This window comes from Podarcis muralis, chromosome 1, assembly GCF_964188315.1.
Source record: "Podarcis muralis chromosome 1, rPodMur119.hap1.1, whole genome shotgun sequence".
NCBI lineage: Eukaryota > Metazoa > Chordata > Lepidosauria > Squamata > Lacertidae > Podarcis > Podarcis muralis.
The window spans coordinates 82,424,858-82,445,247 of record NC_135655.1 but is presented as its reverse complement, the minus strand read 5'-3'; the positions used below and the strand labels follow the sequence as shown (position 1 = coordinate 82,445,247).

General features: G+C 41.2%; 4 protein-coding genes across 4 annotated transcripts in view; 1 reads left to right on the top strand and 3 right to left on the bottom strand.

The window, feature by feature from the left end:
- The window catches only part of LOC114601534 (apelin receptor), a 492,419-nt gene that overhangs the window by 104,904 nt on the left and 367,125 nt on the right, over nt 1-20,390 (bottom strand). The gene's annotated exons all lie outside the window — the stretch shown is intronic.
- Nucleotides 1,804-2,757, bottom strand: LOC114601744 (olfactory receptor 5AR1-like). Its single transcript, XM_077916972.1, has one exon. The coding sequence runs from the start codon at nt 2,746-2,748 to the stop codon at nt 1,804-1,806; it is 945 nt and encodes a 314-aa protein (XP_077773098.1). The 5' UTR covers nt 2,749-2,757.
- On the top strand, nt 13,402-14,338 carry LOC114601736 (olfactory receptor 5AR1-like). The gene has a single exon (XM_028739212.2). It carries the CDS (start codon nt 13,403-13,405, stop codon nt 14,336-14,338), a length of 936 nt encoding a protein of 311 aa, XP_028595045.2. The 5' UTR covers nt 13,402.
- On the bottom strand, nt 19,234-20,169 carry LOC114601716 (olfactory receptor 5AR1-like). Its single transcript, XM_028739148.2, has one exon. The coding sequence runs from the start codon at nt 20,167-20,169 to the stop codon at nt 19,234-19,236; it is 936 nt and encodes a 311-aa protein (XP_028594981.2).

The window sequence follows — 20,390 nt, the reverse complement described above, 5'->3', positions numbered from 1 at the left end:
AGGGTTGTTTCTTATCACTGCTTCTATGGCAACTGTGAAGAACAACTCCAGCCAGGACACGGTGACACGCTGGGTGTTTTGGATTCTGCTATCAGGCAGCACCTGATAGGCAAGCCTGCAGGCGGAATGCGGAACTGCAGGGCTGTTTCAACAGGATTGATTGTTATGTTCACAGGCGGAGCACAAAAAATCAGTCTGTGATGTGGCTAACGTGTTTTTCTCTCCCTTTTACAGGAGGAGCAAGAGGTCTACGTTGTGCCGGGACTGAATAGTTGTCGGTTATCTGTATCTGCTCTAATGACGCAGGGGTTCAAAAATGCTTTGAAAATGATACCTGTTCCATTTTCAGAGGGGGGCGACAACTGGAAAAGCACAGGCGCAGTGTGCTAAGGTTCCCAAAGATGTGCAAAAGTTGCACGGGTGCACAAAAGGGTACAAACTCCGGAAATGTGGGAGGTCCCTAGGGTGCAGGGCATGCACAGGTGCATGGTTTTCCCGGGTTTGGGAGGGTAGCCAAAGAAGCCCTTTGAGCTGGTTCACACAGATCTGTCAGGACCCAGGAGGTGTGAGAGTCTGGGTGAGGCCAGGTATGTGCTATCGCTAACAGATGGCCACAGCCAGGTTGGCTGGTGTCTCTCTCTCAAATCACAGGGGGAGGCGGTGCAACTGATCAAGGATTGGGTTGCGGAGGTGGAACTAAAGTTCTCCACCAAGGTGCAAGGGTTCAAGAGCGACCGAGGGTCACAGTTTACTGGGTCTGCTCTGGAGGAATTTTTCAAGGAAAAGGGAATACGTCACCAGGTGACGGGTGCAAAGTCTTCTCAAGGGAGAAGGGAGGCTGTTACTGAACCCGGTGACGGGGGATCAGGTCCAGAATCAGGGTTCAAAACCAGGTGATGGGGACCAAGTCCAGGGTCAGGGTTCAGGGCAGGTTTGGGCATCTCCAAGGGTTGTTAAAGGAGTGTCCAGGTGTGAGGCTTCATCTCCGGTAATGGAGAAAGCTCACGGAAGGGTTGTCAAGTCAGAGGGGGAAGAGTCTGACGGAGAAGACACAACTGCTGGCCCTAATGGGTCAGTAGGGTATCAGGTCACAGGTGCGTGGAAAAGTGTCGCACAGTGTGATTCTGGGAATGTTGAAGGGGTTCAACAGGTGCCTGGGAAAGATGCCGGGAAGGGGCACAAGGCAAAGGGGAAGGTGTTGAACTCAGAAGGGTCTTGTCAGAATGGTTTTCGGCAAGAGGGGGTATGAGGTTTGGAACTTAACAGGTTAAGAAGTTCCCATGATGCCTCAACATTCTTTTAGAAGCTGGGAGGAGCTTGGGAGGAGTTTCTGTTCCCCTCTGGTCTTTGAGGGAGAAAGTCGCAGCTTCGTAATGGCGGCAAGGAGCCCAGGAGATCCCTGGGGGAATGTCGGAATAAAGAACTGAAATGGACAAACCTGGACTCTGTATGTGTTTGTCTGGAAGCTAAGTAAAGGACGTGACAGTTTCATCACCGCTGTGTTTATCTCTGCTAAGGCGTGACTGAAGAGCTGCTGGAGACGGAGCAGAGTCTCGCAGGGAAGTGTGCCGGGCGGCCATGCGTAGCTAATTGAGGGCCAATAAATCAATTAGCGGGGTCGCGCCAGATCAATAAATCGATTTTGCCACACAATCACATACATCTCTATGCAGAAAAAAGACTCTCAGAGTTCAAAGTGGCTTACCTTAAGGTAAGTAGTCAGGACCAAACCCAAAATGTAGACAAAAATTAATAATATGGACATTGCAGTTAAGGATGTAATAAGGCCTCTTAACATGAAGTTCAATGGCTCTGAGTGATAGCCTTTTCCCCAAGCAGCCTTTTGAAAGCCTCTTTGACCTCCTTATTTCTCAGACTGTAGATGAGTGGATTCAACATTGGTATTACAAGGGTATAAAACACAGAGATTATTTTGTCCTGCTCCACAGAATATTTTGAATTGGGCCGTGAGTACATGAAAACAGCTGTCCCATAGAATATAGTGAGAGCTGTAAGGTGGGAGGCACAGGTAGAGAAGGCTTTACGTCTGCCCTCAGCTGAGTTCATCCGGAGGACGGCAACAAGTATGTATATGTAAGAGATCAGTATGGTCAGGATCGTTACTAATGCGATTGCTGTGGAGAAGCTAAAATGAATTATATCAATGACTCCTGTATCTGAACATGAGAGCCTTAGGATAGGGGGTACATCACAGAAAAAATGGTTGATGATGTTGGATCCGCAAAAGGACAAACTAAATATAAATGAAGTCTGGACCGCTGCATTCACACAACTTGTTAGATACGAAACAGCCACAAGCAGATAACAGAACTTTTTGGACATGATGGTAGTATACAACAATGGATTGCAGATAGCGATGAAGCGGTCATATGCCATCGCACCCAGCAGGAAGCACTCACAGGATACTGCAATGCAGAAGAAGAAAAACTGCAGGGCACAGCCAGTGAAGGAAATTGTTTTGCTTTTTGCTACCAGTGTCATCAGTGTCCTGGGAGCGATGACAGTGGAGTAACCAATATCTAAGATTGATAGGTTGCTCAGGAAAAAGTACATGGGAGTGTGAAGCCTGGAGTCAATCCTGATTAATGTCACCATGCCAACGTTCCCCACCAAGATGAGCAAGTAAACCAGTAAGAACACTATGAAGAGAAGAAACTGCATACTCTGATTATCTGTGAATCCCAGCAAAACAAATTCAGTAATTGTGGTGAAGTTTCCTTCCGACATTGTCACAAGTTGTATTCTCCTGTGTAAATAAAAATATGAAAAAAAAGTTGAAATAGTATTAGCTACCAGGAATTCTTCACTTGCTCTTGTCTCAAGGGTCCTTTGTGGATGTTCAGATTCTTTTCCACAGCCTACTAATAGCAAATGACCAGGACAGTTCCTTGTTACCAAATGAGGGTCAGGGAGCAAAAAACAGATTGGCACATAAATGTTCAGTCTCCTTTCCCCCATTTCTTTGTGCGTGTGTGTGTCTAGTTTATTTCTGAACCAAACCAATGGAAGCCATGGTCATTTCACTCATAATACACAATGTGCCATTCACATTGTCGACCTCAGATATGATGCACTGGTAGTCATCTTTATTTTATCATATGCTGTTTTCTGTAGAAGATAATATTTTGACTTAGCACAAATGTAGGTTTGTCACCCATTCCTTATTTTCACTGTTCACATTTTAGGACCTCTAATAAAATATATAGCATGGGCATAGTTTTCCCATATTTTAAAGGAAGGTGGAAGGTTGCAATCCCATGTTATCTTGTTTTACTGAGGCATTAGCTACTCTGACCTCAGTAGATTTTATGCCCAAATACATGTGCGTAATATTGCAAACTCCGAGCTGAGGTTTCAATGTTATGCAACTGTAAGTCAGTACAGGACAGACTTATGACTTAAAAATGCAGGTTGTGCCAAAGATTGGCACAAAACAGCGGGGTAGGGAGCAATTTCAAATGAAAGGCAGGAGAGGGTGTTGAACCCTATCTCTGCTCTCCACTGCAAAATGCTCACACACCTGCTTTTCTCCAAGATGCAATTTGAGATTAGAAACTAAAGGCAGGATTCACCTAACCAGCCCAGTCAGAGGAAGACACAGACTTACACTTTTACACTTTCCCCCCTCTTCTTCCCCCAACACCCCAGAAATTGACGCAAGGGGGTTGGGTAACCAGTACACAGAGGAAAGAGGGGGGTGGTCATTTTATCTGACAAGCTGCAATGCTTGCACAGACAGAATGGTTAGAAAAGTGTGGCACTGAATGGCACTGTCTTAGCCTAATTCATTTTGCCCATTCACTAACTAGGATTTTTTTAAAAAATGACTATACGTTTTGATAGGAGTGGATGATATCTACAAACATAGTACCCACTTTCCCCAAGCAGCTTATAATGATAAAAGGAAGTGTTTGGATTCTGTAATATTTTTTCTTGATTAGGCAAAATACCATCAAAAATTGATATGCATTTTTTTTTTTAAATAAAACTTTGCAAACTGCTGTGGAAACGGAGAAAATAGAATTAGTCACTGGAAAAATGAGGCACTAAGAGAAACTGAAATTGACAGATTCACCAATGTCTAATTATGACTAGCGTCACAAGTTTTCCACATCATCCATATGTTTTGTTCACAAAACGTTGATCTTTTAGAACATCCTTAATCAGCCCTTGTAGCACGCTACTACAGCAAAGGGAGAGTTCCATCTAGCCTTTCCAAATCCATAAAATTTTAGGCTTCCATATAATTTCATGTTTCTTTTTCCTCATTCTTTTTACTTTTAATGTCATCATCTCTGCCACTTGAGTAAACAGAAATTTAAAGCTGGGAAGAATTGTTCTATTCTTCCTACTGAAAGGGTGTCTTCCCATTCATTTGTTAGGCTTCTGTGCCAAATAAAAAAGGAACGTGCCTGCAATGTTTAAGCTGCAAATACATAGAACCAGAGAATTTTGGAGTTGGAAGAGACCACAATGATCATCTAGTCCAATCCCCTGCAGTATGGCTTGAACCCACAACCCTCAGATTAAGAATCTCATGCTCTACCAACTGAGTTATCTCTTCCCTTATCTCTTCCCTTATCTCTTCCCCTATAAATTCTGTATAACTGAGATTTTATCTGGTAAGTCAACATAGCCCAAGTAACTTTACCTGTGAAGATGATAGATGTCATTTCTAAAGCCTTCCAAATCAAGATGCGTAGATAAAACTGCTCATTTTATACTTGGTTTAGTATTACCTAGAAATCAAATCCCTGAAATATATGAATGAGAGCTGCATCATTAAAATGTTGTGTAGGACCTCTCAGCATAATCACCTGAGGACATGCTGTGTGGGAATTTGTTCTTGTTCCCACTGTTCATCCTTAATTGGTTTGAAACAGGACTTCTGGCTTTCCATTCAGCCCACACAATGTGGTAACTATCCTCATTAGTTATTTTTCTCTACCTTATTTTCAAATAAACTCATTTATAAAGAGTATGGTAGAATCAGAAGACTCTTTATTTGCATCAGACCCTAGCCATAGCAATAAAATAAAATGGCATATACTGAAGACAAGGGTAAATACTTAACTATACAAAATACGTTCTGGAGGTATACATCAATAATCAAATAAAAGATCTTATTCCAATTGCCCCTGTTAAAAAAATTGCAGTTTTTGCTGTCACCTGATTATCTTGATCTGCTAGAAGAAAGGACACAGTTGTAATGGTAGAGTGACCTGGTTTGGATAGTAGTAGAGGGTTAATAACCTCACTCCTCAAAAAGGGGTATCATAATCTATTCTCAAACTCATGAACATCCAAGCCAACCCAACAGTGCCAAAATACTTATCATTGGAAAGTGTCTTATGAGTTCTTTGTATTCTGAGTGTGCACTGTTCTCTTGGAAGAGATCAGTTCTGGGGTTGCTTCTAATACCTGTTTTGTTATTTTGGAGATTTCTTGTAAGACTAATGTACAAAAGCGTTGAATTTTGGAGCAATCCCACTACATGTGGAGGTACGTGCCTATAGTGTTGAACCTTGTGGCGCAAGCAAATCTTGCAAGATCTTGCTGGCCAACCAGGGTGAGGATTCCAATCAGGAATTCAACTCCTGAGCTTGGGGTTCCGTGGCCAATCCCCCTCCTCTGACCCCTTATGAGGAGCCCCCTTTACTATGTTGATTCTGCCCAATGCCATTTTTGCATCTGTACAAACCACTCCCTCCCCCCTCAAAAAAAAAGTCAGAGAGAGTTCTTCTTCCTGTGAAACCCCACAGGAGCAAGACATGGGCAGAAGTCTGCCCCTCAGTTGAATCTCCTCTAGTCCTTACCCACCAGGCAACAGGGGGCGCAGCCTATTTCAGCCAAAAATAAAACCCACTGCAATGCACGCAGTCCTGTGCATCAATTGTGATCCTTTGGTGTGTCTCACCATGTTGAGAATCATAACTGATTGGGATGTAAGACAGTGCCTTTTCTTTCAAAGCACCCAGATTGTAGAATAACCTCCTGAAAGACATTCATCTGGGGGGGCCACTAGGGGCGCATCGGAAGATGACAATAACATCTCTCCAACCCACAGAGTCAGAAATGTCGTTTTAAGGACTTAAGCTGTGGATTTAAGGCTGTGTGGAGATAAACTTTCGAACCAAAGCATGTTTTAAGAAGAGCGTGGAATGTATAAGAGCTCTGGAATGACGCAGTTAAAAATGCCGTCGCCATATTGGGAAGTTCTGACAGAGGTCTTGAGTCTGGGAAGAGAAATAGAGAAACAGAGCTGCCTTTATATTGTCGGTGAAACTCCTCAGAGGGACCTAAGAGCGACAGTTCTGTAATTAATGATGGAAAGAGCGATGTTATCTATGAAGGCGATGAGATATGGAAACCATCTTGATTTGAGGATTGGAAGAACGGAAAAATTCACACAGGATTATTATTATTGGTGTTTATCGGCTTAAGGAGACTATCAGAAGAGATCATAAAGAAAAAAGAGAAAATATATGAACAAGATGTGATGTGGAAACAGCAAGATAAGACTGGATAGAATTATGAACTCTGTTTGGACTGATTTGGTCTGATTTGGACATTAATGCAGTAGCAAGAAGATGATCAGAATCCCCCTTCGGATCTTGAAATATGGGTCCACCCAACAAAATTTAAAATTCGGCTTTGTAATTCGGAATTTATGTGATGTGATTTAATTTGATTTGATTGGCCGGTTAATAAAAAATATATTTTTTTAAAAAAGCCATTCATCTGATCTCCCCACTTTACAGTTCAGATTAGCAGATAAAACCATTTTACTCTGCTGAGTTTTAATGTGGCTTTATTTTACCCTTCTGTTGGTGTACACTGTTTATTAAAAATGAGTACAAAAATTGATTTTAGCAGCTTAACTACTTAGATTGGCTTTTTTAGATGGGAGCCACTGTGAATTAATCTGATAAATAAGGTGAGGTATAATTTTTAAAATAAATAAAACAGAGTAACATAGAGCAGGACAAAGACCATTCACTCACAGTCTAGTTGTTCCATTATTTAGATCACTGAGTACTGCTGTTGTGACCTGATGGCTGAATAAAAAGTCAGACACTTTAGGTTGGCTTTCAAGCCACATTATTGATTCTGAAACTGAACCAATCAAAACATGCAGAAGGAAATTTCTGTAAGTGCAGAAATCAACTGTAAACTCCGAGGGAAGCCCCTGGGCCAAAGAGTCCAAAAAGCCGACCTTGTGGCCAACTCCTAAGTAAATCACTTAGTCTAAACCTGCTTCCTGCACCTAACCACCAAAAGTGAATGAATCAACCCATTTACACACTATGGACAACTGCCACTCAGCAGGTGTAGAAAAACAGCCAACTCACCAGGCTGCTCACAAAAAAAAACAAATACACATTTTCTTTCTTGTCTATTGTCTATTGTCTATTGTCTATTGGAAACTCAAACTCATCTTGAAAACGAACTGACTTAATTTAATGAAATATTCCCTTTCATCCTTAGGAAAGCATTCTTAACGTCTTTATTTCTCAGACTGTAGATGAATGGATTTAGCATCGGAATCACAAGAGTATAGAACACTGAAACAATTTTATATTTATCCTTTGAGACCCCAGAATTGGGCCTCAGATACATAAAGGTGATGGTCCCATAGAAGCTTGTAACGGCCATAAAGTGAGAGGCACAAGTGGAAAAAGCTTTGTGTTTTTTTGGCCCTTCTGGTTTCCTGCCAGTAGGAAAAAATGCAGCGCAGAACCGATCGTCTGATCAGTCTGAGACCTGCAGGGGAAAGAGGGGAAAGTGCCAAGGTAAGGCTACCCCCCTCCAGAAAGTTCCACTAGGGGTTGTGGAACGTTGAAGGGTTCTTCTGCCGCCACACACAGCCCAGTAAAACACTGTTGAAAGGCGGCGGGGGGGGGGGGGAGAGCAGTCGAGAGCACTTGCGTCTGCATTGCGAACCTGTGAGTCCAAGTCTCAGACTGCCACAGTAAGCAGGAGATTTTTATTCTAATTTTACTAAACCGAAACATCTTTGGACTTTCTTTACTTTTATTTCCTTTTTTTCTTTTAATTTGGTGAAAACGGAAATCAAAAAGGAAGTCAACTTCTGTTTTCTGGCTATCTGCCAACTGCTGGGAAGAGATTTGTAAGTGGAAGTCTTACAGGCTACCTTAATGCCTCTGGTGAGAAATACCTTCTGTGAGGGGTTTTTTAGTGCTAATACTGTTTGAACTTGATTGCTGAACTTGAACTCTATTGGATATAATATTGATCTTGAACTTGAAGTGACAGTTCCTAGATTTGAGAACATATTATTGAATTCTTTGGAATTATTTGAAAATACCTGGATTTTCCCAATCTAAACCAAAGTTATGCAGGGAAACACTCATCTAACTTTGGAAACGAGGAAGGGGTGAGTGCCTGGAAATAGCTGGAGGTTTGGCAAATTGTCAAGTTAAATAAATTGATTGGTGAAGACCAGAGCATTTAGAATTTTGGATGAATGTTACATTTGACTACAAAAGGAAGGAAGAGGATGATCAAAATTTCAGTCTCTACTTTTACATTCTGGAGATGTCTTTGTAATTCAGGGTATTTGTACTACTGAATTGCTCCTTCTCCTTTGATACTTTCTCTTTTTCTTTTACTCTGTGTGCTCTAACTAAGGTCAGGCAGTAGGAATAATTATGAAATCCAGAATAATTATGAAAACAGACTCCAGATTGATGGAAACCCGATTTTCATGCTAAAAGAAATCCCTCCCCATTTGTTACAAAAATGCCAGAAGTACAAATTCCTGACAAATGTTTTGACTAGAGTTAACATACAATTCAGGTGGGAGTTTCCAGAAGGAATCTCCTTTACATACAAGAAACAAAGGCACAGACTTACAAACACAGAGCAGGCACAGGACTTCTTGAAATGATATGGCACAGATTTTGATAGCCCATATACACCATCAGAACTGGTTCGAGCAACAGGGGGAACAGGTGAAGGAGATACGGGGGGGGGATAGAAGTTTTAAATAACCAAGAGGAGGAAAAGATAAGACTCTAGGGAAAAAGAAAACAGAGAAATAAAATGGCAGATCTGAAGGTATGGAGCTGGAATGTAAATGGCTTGAACAATAAAGTAAAAAGAAAGAAAACCGAACATATAATTCTAAAACAAAATTTAGATGTAATTTACTTACAAGAGACTAACATAGCAAGTAGACATACTGTAAAAGAGTCCTAATCAATAAAAAATTAGGAATGGAATTTATAACAGCAGATAAATAATTAAAAACGAGGGGTGGTTTTGTACATTAAACCAAAATTAGAGCCTAAACAAATCCTGGAAACGAAGAAGGAAGAGTGATCATAGTACAGATTGTAGTACAAGGTGAAAAAATTCAATTAGTTGGAATCTATGCCCCAAATGAAAAGAAAGCAGTGTGTGTGTGTGTGTGTGTGTGTGTGTATGAATGACAGAATTATTGGAATTTGCAGATCAGAAAAATGATTTTAATAGCCGATTTAAATTGGGTGTTTTCACTTGAAATGGGAAAAGACACTAAAGAAGGGAGACTCCCAACAAGTTTCTGTGACATGGTAGAGATCCTAAATTTGACAGCTATATGGAGAACTAAGCACCCATTCAGGACACAGGTGGTGCTGTACGTTAAACCATAGAGCCTAGGGCTTGCCAATCAGAAGGTCGGTGGTTTGAATCCCTGCGACGGGGTGAGCTCCCATTGCTTGATCTCCCTGCTTCTGCCACCCTAGCAGTTCGAAAGCATATCCAAGTGCAAGTAGATAAATAGGTACCACTCTGGCGGGAAGGTAAACAGTGTTTCTGTGCACTGCTCTGGTTCACCAGAAGCGGCTTAGTCATGCTGGCCACATGACCCTGAAGCTCTACGCCAGCTCCCTTGGCTAATAAAACGAGATGAGCGCTGCAACCCCAGAGTCATCCACGACTTGACCTAATGGTCAGGGGTCCCTTTACCTTTACCTTTAAGCACCCATTAGGTATAGAGTTAACATTTTTTTTCATATGTGCATAAAAGCAGTGGAAGAATCAAAGCAATGTGGGTCTCTAAAGAATTAGAATTAATAGTTTAAAAAAAGAAATAAGACCAAGAACAATATCAGATCACAATCCATTAATTTAAGAATTACAAAATGAAAAACATTCTACTGTCAGATGGAGATTGAATGAAGATTTATTAGATGATCAAAATTTGGTAGAAAAAGCAGAGAAAACGTTAGGGGACTATTTCAAGACAAATTTAAATAAAGGATCAGACCTTCAGATGGTTTGGGATGCCAGTAAAGCTGTGATGAGAGGTTTTTTTAACTCAACAAAATGCATAACAAAAGAAATTGAGAGAACAAAAGATAAGGGAAATCTTAGAGGCCCTGATAAATAAAGAAAAACAGTTAATATACAAACCAAACAAAGAGAGTACAAAGAAAGCTATCAAGCTATTACAAACACAATATTCAATGATTATCAGTAAAGAAGTAGAGTGGAATTTTTTTTTAAATGAAACAAATATATTTTGAGCATGCAATTGTTGGCATGGCAATTCAACAAAAACGAGATGAAAAATACTGTAAGTAAAATTAAAGTCAAGAAAAAAATTCTAGACAACCCAAAAGAGATTAGGAAAGAATTTGTCAAATATTTTACAGATTTATATAGAACAGGATCAGAAAATAAAATGGAGATAGAGGAATATTTGAAAGTAAGTAAACTATCAAAAATCACAGATGAGAAAGTAGCAATTTTAAATGCCCCATAACATCCACAGAGCTATTGGAAGCAATCAATCAGGCAAAAACAGTGAAATCGCCAGGACCAGATGGACTGTCAGCTAAATACTATAAAAAATTAGATAAACAATTATTAGCACCATTACAAGCTACAATGAAAGAAATCTTGAAGTTAGGCAAGGTCCCAGAGGCTTGGAGAGATGCATATATAACTTTAAACCCAAAACAAGAGACAGGTTTGACCTCAATAAAAAATTATGGACCTATTTCATTATTAAATAATGATTACAAACTGTTTGCTAACATATTGGCTAATAGGATGAAAATAATACTGAAGAAATTTATACATCATGACCAGGCAGGCTTCCTTCCGGGGAGACAAATGAAGGATAATATAAGAAATATTAATGATATCGTAGAATACTTGAAAATAAGAAATGAAAAGCAGGCAGCATTGATGTTTATAGATGCTGAGAAAGCATTTGATGACATTTCATGGGAATTTATGAAAAAAGTCCTTGAAGAAATGAATTTTGGAGAAAATTTTAAAAAAGGGATTCAAGCAATATATTCTGAGCAAAAAGCCAAATTAATTGTAAATGAGACACATATTGGAAGCCTCTGAAGTTGAGCATAGTCAATGCACAGGATTGTGTTTCTTTGCCACTGACAGCATAGAGCAATATTACAATCTCATCTTGTTACCATCCTGCTCAGATATGACTAAGAAGGTTGAAGAGGGAGCTTGCAAGCTTCATCCCAGCTGGAGCAACTAAAAAGTTCCATAGATTCTCTGAGGAGTCTGCTTTCCTCTCCTCTCCTCTCCTCTCCCAATTAACTCCCATTTCTGCAAAATATTGCATAGACTCTCCAGGGGGGGTTGCATCTTTCCCTCCCAGTTGACCTCAGTCTCCAGGGTGAGAGCAGGTGAAGGAAAATAACTGGGCTGGTCACAAGAGGAGGAAGAGGGTTTTTTGAGTGTTCATGCACACCTGGCATGAGATGCAGGGCTGTAAATCAAGGAGAGTGCATTGAAGAACTGGAGTGGTAGGAGCCTAGGACTCCTGCCTTCACCACCTACAGCATCTCCAGGATGCCTTGTGGAGCATGGAGTGCTGAGAGACAGGACTGGAGGCTGGAGAGTCTGCACTGGAAAAGGTGTTTGTTATTTATTTTTATTTCATGTAGAGACTAGAGGGGTCATTTAAAGAAGTGCATGGGGTAGAGGGGGGACGAGGGGGCTGCATCAGAGGCTGATAAAAAAATGCTAGAGTGAAACAAAGGAGTGGTGGAAGGGGGGAGTATGTTTAAGAAAAATGGATGAGTTTTTCAGTCTAAAACCAGGACTGAAGATAGAGCTATATTGATTCACAAAGGCGGCTTCAACTAGCCCAGTTACAGATAGGTAGCCGTGTTGGTCTGCCACAGTCAAAACAAAAAAATTCCTTCCAGTAGCACCTTAAAGACCAACTAAGTTAGTTCTTGGTATGAGCTTTCGTGTGCATGCACACTTCTTCAGATACAGCCCAGTTATATTTTTTGGGCTACCAACACCTGTGTTTTTAAACTCAGTGCTTAGGTAATAAATTGTGTTGTGTAATGTAGAAATTTAGAAATGTCTGCTTTTGGTGTGAAAAGAGGTCCTTGCCATTGTTATTTTGGTGGACTACAATTCCCATCTTAAACACTGACTTTGAGGAATAAATGTTGTGTGTGTTTCAGTTTAAAGCAGAGGCTGGGTAGGAGTGCTTTAGTTGAAGTGCAGTACTTGGAAAATCCTGTTTTGATATCCAGTGCAGTCTTCCCATTCTTTAAAACACTAACAGAGAAAGTTCCAGTATTTTCCCTTTAAGTGACTTTAGCAAAAACAGATGTCACCGGAGACAGATTCCAGCCAGGAGCATTTGTTGTTCCAATTACTGTTAAACATTTTGTTCATGGTTTCAGCCGACAGGAGACTGAATCACTGTGACATAGTAACATGCAGACACTCTTCGTGTAAGGGAGTAAAGAATGTCAGGACTGTGACATTCAGGACTGTGACAGGACTGTGTAAGGACTGTGACAAATGTGGTCCTCATGTAACTCTAAGTCCATAGGACCCTTCCAAGGTAACACTTCCTCACTAGACAATGCCTATCATTAGCCTACCCTCCTCAAGGACTTTTGCCTGCCGGGAAGGTGATACTGAATTCTCCCACTGGGCTTAAGGTCATAGGAGGTGATAGGAAGAATCAGTCCCAGATTTTTGAGTGGATTTTTGAGGTCCACTAGCGATGGAGGTTAAATTGAATTTTGTTTGCATTTTAGTGGAAATGATTTAATTTGTACTTCTTAAACCAATATGCAAACCAAAATTCAGCTATCCTTAGAAATGTGAACTTCCCTGTGTTTTATGATGCCACCTTCATTAGGTAAAAAAATGCATGCATTAGTGAAAATAACCTTCAAAACTGGATTACATTAGGGAAAATCACTTCAAAAAATTCATATTAGTCAAAACTGCATAGAAAAATGTTCTTATTAGAAGAAATTTGCACTAAACTGCTAGGAAATTTTCATGAAGAATAAAAATATATACAGTACTTGTTTCACAATTTCATTTTCTTCCTCCTAGGGAAACTTTGGTGTAAATAATGGAATACATGAATCAAAGCATTGTGACTGAATTCATCCTTCTGGGCTTCATGGATCATCCAAAGTTGTGGACCATTCTCTTCCTGGCATTTATCTTGATCTACATTGTCACAGTCTCAGGAAATCTTGGCATCATCATCCTAGCTGCTCTTGATGCAAACCTTCATACACCAATGTACTTTTTCCTCAGCAACTTATCCTTGGTTGACATTGGCTATTCCACTACTATCGCTCCTAGGTTGCTGATGACCTTTCTACAAAAGAATAGCACTATTTCGTTCACAGAGTGTACTGTGCAATTCTTCTTTTTCTGTCTGTTTGTCACAGTTGAAACTTGCCTCCTAGCTGTTATGGCTTATGATCGCTTTACTGCCATTTGCAACCCATTACTTTATTTCGTTGCCATGTCTAAAAAGCTCTGTCTGGTGTTAGTAACAAGTGCATATATTTGTGGCTTTGTAAATTCAGCTGCTCAGACTTCATTCATATTTAGCCTGTCCTTCTGCAGCTCAAATGTTATCAATCATTTCTTTTGTGACGTTCCTCCCATCCTAAAACTTTCCTGTTCAAGCACAGCAGTGGCTAACACTGTGCATTTCATCTTTGCTACTTCAATAATCATGAGCACTTTGTTGATTATCCTCATCTCCTATACCTACATCATTTTTGCCATCCTGCAGATTCGCTCTGCCCAGGGCAGACACAAAGCCTTTTCCACTTGTGCCTCTCACTTCATGGCCGTTACAATCTTCTATGGGACTATCATCTTTATGTATCTGAGGCCCAATTCTGGGGTCTCAAACGATGAAGATAAAATTGTTTCAGTGTTCTATACTCTTGTGATCCCAATGCTAAATCCATTGATTTACAGTTTGAGAAATAAAGATGTGAAGGATGCTTTCATAAGGACGAGAGGGAAGATTTCATTAAATTGATTCATTTCCTTTTCAAGATGAGTTTCAGTTTCCAATAGATATTAACCAAGAAAGAAAATGTGTATTTGTTTTTTGTGAGCAGCCTACTGAGTTGCCTGTTTGTCTACATCTGCTGAGTGGCAGTTGTAGTCCATAGTGTGTAAACGGGTTGATTCATTCACTTTTGGTGGTTAGGTGCAGGAAGCAAGTTTAGCCTAAGCGATCTTCTTAGGAGTTGGCCCGAAGGCTGGCTTTTTGGACTCTTTGGCCCAGGGGCTCCCCTCGGAGTTTACAGTTGATTTCTGCACTTACAGAAGTTTCCTTCTGCAGCTTTTGATTGGTTTGGTTTCAGAATCAATAAAGTGGCTTGAAAGCTAACCTAAAGTGTCTGACTTTGTATTCAGCCATCAGGTCACAACAGCAATACTCAGTGATCTAAATACTGGAACTACTAGACTTTGAGTGAATGGTCTTTGTCCACTCTATGTTACTCTCTTTTATTTACTTTAAAAATTATACCTCATATTTACTGTATTTTTTGCACCATAACACTCACTTTTTTCCTCTTAGAAATTAGGGGAAATGTCTGTGCATGTTATGGAGGGAATGCCTACGGGTGGCATGCCTACGGATTTTCCTCCTCTAAAAACTATGTGCGTGTTATGGTCGGGTGCGTGTTATAGAGTGAAAAATACGGTATTTATCAGATTAATTCACAGTGGCTCCCATCTTAAAAAGCCAATATAAATAGTCCAAACTGCTAAAATCATTTTTTGTATTCACTTTTAATTAACAGTTTACACCAACAGAAGGGTAAAATAAAGCCACACAAAAACTAGGCAGAGTAAAATGGTTCTAGCTGCTAATCTGAAGTTGAAAGTGGGGAGATAAGATGAATGTCTCTCAGGAGAGTGCTTAGAAAGAAAGGGCCCTGTCTTGTATCCCAATCAGTTACGCTTCTCAGCATGGTGAGACACACAAAAGAACCTCTGAGCTTGATCACAATTGGTGCACAGGATTGTGTGAATTGCAGTGGGTTTTATTTTAGGCTGAAATAGGCTGGGGCCCCTTTTGCCTGGTGGGGTAAGGACTAGAGGAGCTTTAGCTGAGGGGCAGAGTTCTGTCCATGTCATGCTTCTGTGGGGTTTCACAGGAAGAAGATCTCCCTTTGAATTTTGGAAAAGAAGTTTGTTTGTACAGATGCAGAAATGGCACTGGGCAGGACTGACTTCCCTTCCAACTTGACAATTCCATGATTCTATAATATAGGGGAATAGTAAAATGCTTTACTCATTGTGTTGGTATAGAATTTGAAAATATACAGGGGGAAGATTTGGGGCTGTATGATCCCCAAGGGCTGACCTGAAGTCTCCAGTTTTGCCTGGCTTTTTCCAGGTGGCAGTGGGGGAGCCTGGATCTACTGGTGGGCAAGAGTGTCTTAAAAAAATATATTTTTTTAAAGAAGACTGCAGGTGGAGCTAGTCAGTTCAGCCCAGCTGGAATCAACTGCAAATTATTGCATACATTCTCTGAGGAGTCTGCCTTCCTTCCCTCTCCCAATTTAACTCCCATCTCTGCAAAATATTGCATAGGATCTCCATGGGGCTGTGTCCTCCCCTCCCTATTAGCCTCAGTCTCCAGGGCTCAGTGGTGGGAGGGGGAGCAGATGAAGAAAAAGAACTGGGCTGGCCTCGAGAGGAAGATGGGGCTTTGAGTCAATTTACACACCTGGTGTGAGATGCAGGGCTGGAAACCAAGTAGAGCAAACTAAAGAGCTGGAGTGGCAGGAGACTAGCACTGCTGCCTCCACCACCTGCAGTATTTTTTGGGATGCCCTATGGAGGCTGGAGTGCTGAGAGACAGGACTGGAAACTGGAGAGTGTGGACCAGAGGAGGTGTTTATTATTTATGTTCATTTGCAGTGCAGTGGAGACGAGAGGGATCATTTCTCGAAGTTGATGGGGTGGGAGGCTGCATCAGAGGCTGAATAAAAGAAAATGCTGGATTGAGAAATTCCCAATGCCACTACAGGGCTTTTCACCTTTTCATCTCCATGGAAGTCCCCACACTAGCTCATCCTTGAAATAATCCAGTTGGCAACCCTGGGAATGGGTATAATAAATCAGCTTGGATGTGGGAAAGAAAAGAAGGGAAGTGTATTTAAGAAAAATGGAGGACTTTAGGTACAAAAATACATATATTAGTGAAAATAACCTTCAAAACTGTATTACATTAGGGAGAATCACTTCAAAAAATTCATATTAGTCAAAACAAAATGGCTCAGTTTCCCCAGCCACTGATGTGGGTGGAGAATTTCCTTTGCTAAAATTCTTCCCACTCTCCATTCTTCCCAGTCTCAGTGGAGGATTTTGAATAATCTGTTACATGCACCTTGCATTTTTCAGCTTGGCACTCAAGCTGCAATATCATTCTTCTAGTGGTGTGCTGTGTGTGATACACTCCAAAGGATACACATCACAAGACAGTAGAGCTTGTACAGGAGTTGTTAACCATTCAAAAACATGCACTATCTAGTCAGAGACTCCTGAGTAAGCTTAGCAGTAATGGGAATAAGTGGGGACAGTTCCTGACGGGATGCAATCAGTGGGTCACACAAGGAGCTATGCTAAGACTGGTTCTTTTGAATTTGTTTATAAAATACCTGATGTTATCTGAGCAGGGTGGTAACATGATGAGACTGTAATGTCATCCATGCTGTCAGTGGCAAAGAAACACAATTCTGTGCATTGACTGTGCTCAACTTCAGAGGCTTTCAATATGTGTCTCATATCCAGAAGAATGATTGGTTGGGAATGCAAGACAGGGCCTTTTAAACTTCAGATTAGCAGCCAATCCCTTTTATTCTACTGTGTTTTAGTCTGGGTTGCCTAGTTTTTATACTAATTTTTTTGGGTCCCTCTGTTGGTTTTAACTGATTACTAAAATTGAGTGCTAACCATGATTTTAGTAGTTTGAACTGTTTTCATTGTCTTTTAACAATTTTATGATTCTCTGCAAACCAGGATGGCTCTGATTTATATTTCAAAAGTGAAGTATAAATTTTTGAATAAATGAAAGAAGTATATTTTAAAAAAATAATTAAAAAAAGGTAACATTGAGCAGGAAATAAAGCACTCCCTCCCAGCTCAAGCATTCCACCATTTATATCTGTGAGTATTGTGATGGTGACCTGATGGCCAAACCAATCAAAACCTCCAGAGGGAAGACCCCTCTAAGTGCAAAAATTAACTACAAACACCAGGCAAAGCCTGAAACCCATAAGGGAAGGCAACCCCTGCCTGTGGGAAGTGGAGATGTGGCGGTAGTACCATCTAGCCACTTTACCTGGCCACACCCTGAAGGCAAATAAGCAGGTTTCCCCTGCGTGACTCCAGCCCAGGGCCCCTAAGTCCCAAGATTCAGCTTCAGGGGCATCCCCTCACCCCAAAAAGGCGCCTAAGGTTAAAGCGCCTTCCTACACCAAAGTGACTGAATCAACATATTTATATATCATGAGAGCAGAGGGCAACCTATAGACTTCAGGAGCAAGGCTTCAACACCTCCCAAATGCAATGCGTCAGGAAGATTTGGGGCATGGCAAAGAAGGACAGAGTCTCAAACAAAGATGTGGTCTTCCAAACCGACATTCCCATCACGTTCACCTCCCAGAATCTCTCAGTGACATCTATGCTGGCTTGGTCATGACCACAGAATGGAAAACAACAGGATCCCTAAGGACATGCTGCAAAGGGAGCTGGCTTCTGGCACCAGGCCAATTGGCAAACCAACTCTGTGTTGTGAAAGATGTCTGTAAACAGGACGGGAAGGCTGGCAACATTAACCCTGTTGTGTGGGAACACCTTGCAGGTGGCCATAGTGCCTGGAGACAGTCAGGCTGTGCATTCACAGCAGTGACGAGAGGAGGAAGGACGGCTGGATGGAGTGCAGAAAGAAGGAACACCATGGTGCATCTTTAGCAGCAAAACCAGATGCCTTCATCTGCCCCAGAAGCAGCAAAACATGCCTCGCCTGTATCAGTCTCTACAGCCAAAGCAGGTGCTGTAAATCTCCAGCACTTTGACTTCACCCATGAAGGCACACTCATCCATTGTTTCCCAGGGCCAACAGATGACAGCCAATCATGCTGTGGAATACTAATGCCACCTACTGACTACTCAGAGAGGAATAGGCAAAAAAAAAAAAAAAAAAGGCAACCCACTAGGACAGTGGTGGCAAACCTATGGCACGTGTGCCAGAGTGAGCACATGGAGGCCTCTCTGTGGGAACGCGCGCCATCGCCCCAGCAGTGCCATTCTAGGTGTACATCTGGCCCCCATGCCATTGTGGGGTGGAAATGCTCCCTAGAACACTCTCTGCCTGCAGCAGCCTTGGGGGAAGTAGCATTTCCACCAAGCAGCTAGTTTCTGTCCACGCCGCTACCCCCCACACCACCACTGTGGGTGTGAAACTGTTTGTGTAGGAAAATGAAAAGGTGCACATGTTGGTTGCTGCGTCAACGTTTTTTGTTGATTGCTCCCTGCCGTTGAACATTGAGACAATCAGTTGCATCTGCTTCATTTCTGCGTGTGAGTGTTTTTCTGCAACCTCCCCCCCCCCAAAAAAGCTTCAACAACTCAACAACTCTGAGCAATCCTCCCCCAAAAAGCTCAACAACTCTGGGGGCATGGTATACACAAAAAATTGCAGTATATTCATTTGTTTATAAGTGCCATTTTGATACGTGGCATTTTGATACGTGGGTTTTGGGTTGCAGTTTGGGCACTCAGTCTCTAAAAGGTTTGCCACCTCTGCAGTAGGACAATTACACACACACACATACAAATGAAACAAATACACATTTTATTTCTTGGTTAATATCTATTGGAAACTGAAACTCATCTTGAAAAGGAAATGTATTAATTTAATGAAATCTTCCCTATCATCCTGATGAAAGCATCCTTCACATCTTTATTTCTCAGACTGTAAATCAATGGATTTAGCATGGGGATCACAAGAGTATAGAACACTGAAACAATTTTATCTTCATCCGTTGAGACACTGGAATTCGGCCTCATATACATAAAGATGATGGTCCCATAGAAGATTGTGACAGACGTGAGGTGGGAGGCACAGGTGGAAAAAGCTTTGTGTCTGCCCTGGACAGAGCGAATCCGCAGGATGGCAAAAATAATGTAGATATAGGAGATGAGGATAATCAACAAAGTGGTCACAACTATCACAGTACATAAGATGAAATGCACAGTGTTAGCCACTTCTGTGCTTGAACAGGAAAGTTTCAGGATGGGAGGGATGTCACAAAAGAAATGATTGATAATATTTGAGCTGCAGAAAGAAAGGCTAAATATCAACGGAGCCTGAACAGCTGAATTCACAAATCCACAAATATATGCACCTGTTACTAAGACTATACAGAGCTTTTTAGACATGGCAGCACAATAAAGTAATGGGTTGCAAATGGCAGTGAAGCGATCATAAGCCATAATAGCTAGAAGGCAAGTTTCAACTGTAGCAAACATACAGAAAAAGAAGAATTGCACGGTACACTCTGTGAACGGAATAGTGCTATTCTTTTGTAGGAATGTCATCAGCAACCTAGGAGCAATAGTAGTGGAATAGCCAACGTCAACCAAGGAAAGGTTGCTGAGGAAAAAGTACATTGGGGTATGAAGGTTTGCATCAAGAGTAGCTAGGATGATGATGCCAAGATTTCCTGAGACTGTGACAATGTAGATCAAGATAAATGCCAGAAAGAGAATGGTCCACAACTCTGGATGGTCCATGAAGCCCAGAAGGATGAATTCAGTCACAATGCTGTGATTCGTGTATTCCATTATTTACCGCAAAGTTTCCCTAGGAGGAAGAAAATGAAATGGTGAAACAAGTACCGTATATATTTTTAATCCTCATGGAAATTTTCTAGCAGTTTAGTGCAAATTTCTTCTAATAAGCACATTTTTCTATGCAGTTTTGACTAATATGAATTTTTTGAAGTGATTTTCCCTAATGTAATCCAGTTTTGAAGGTTATTTTCACTAATATATGCATTTTTGTA

Excerpts from the sequence above, each read along its gene's own strand:
- LOC114601744 (XM_077916972.1), bottom strand. The coding sequence starts at position 2,748 with ATGTCGGAAGGAAACTTCACCACAATTACTGAATTTGTTTTGCTGGGA.
- LOC114601736 (XM_028739212.2), top strand. The coding sequence starts at position 13,403 with ATGGAATACATGAATCAAAGCATTGTGACTGAATTCATCCTTCTGGGC.
- LOC114601716 (XM_028739148.2), bottom strand. The coding sequence starts at position 20,169 with ATGGAATACACGAATCACAGCATTGTGACTGAATTCATCCTTCTGGGC.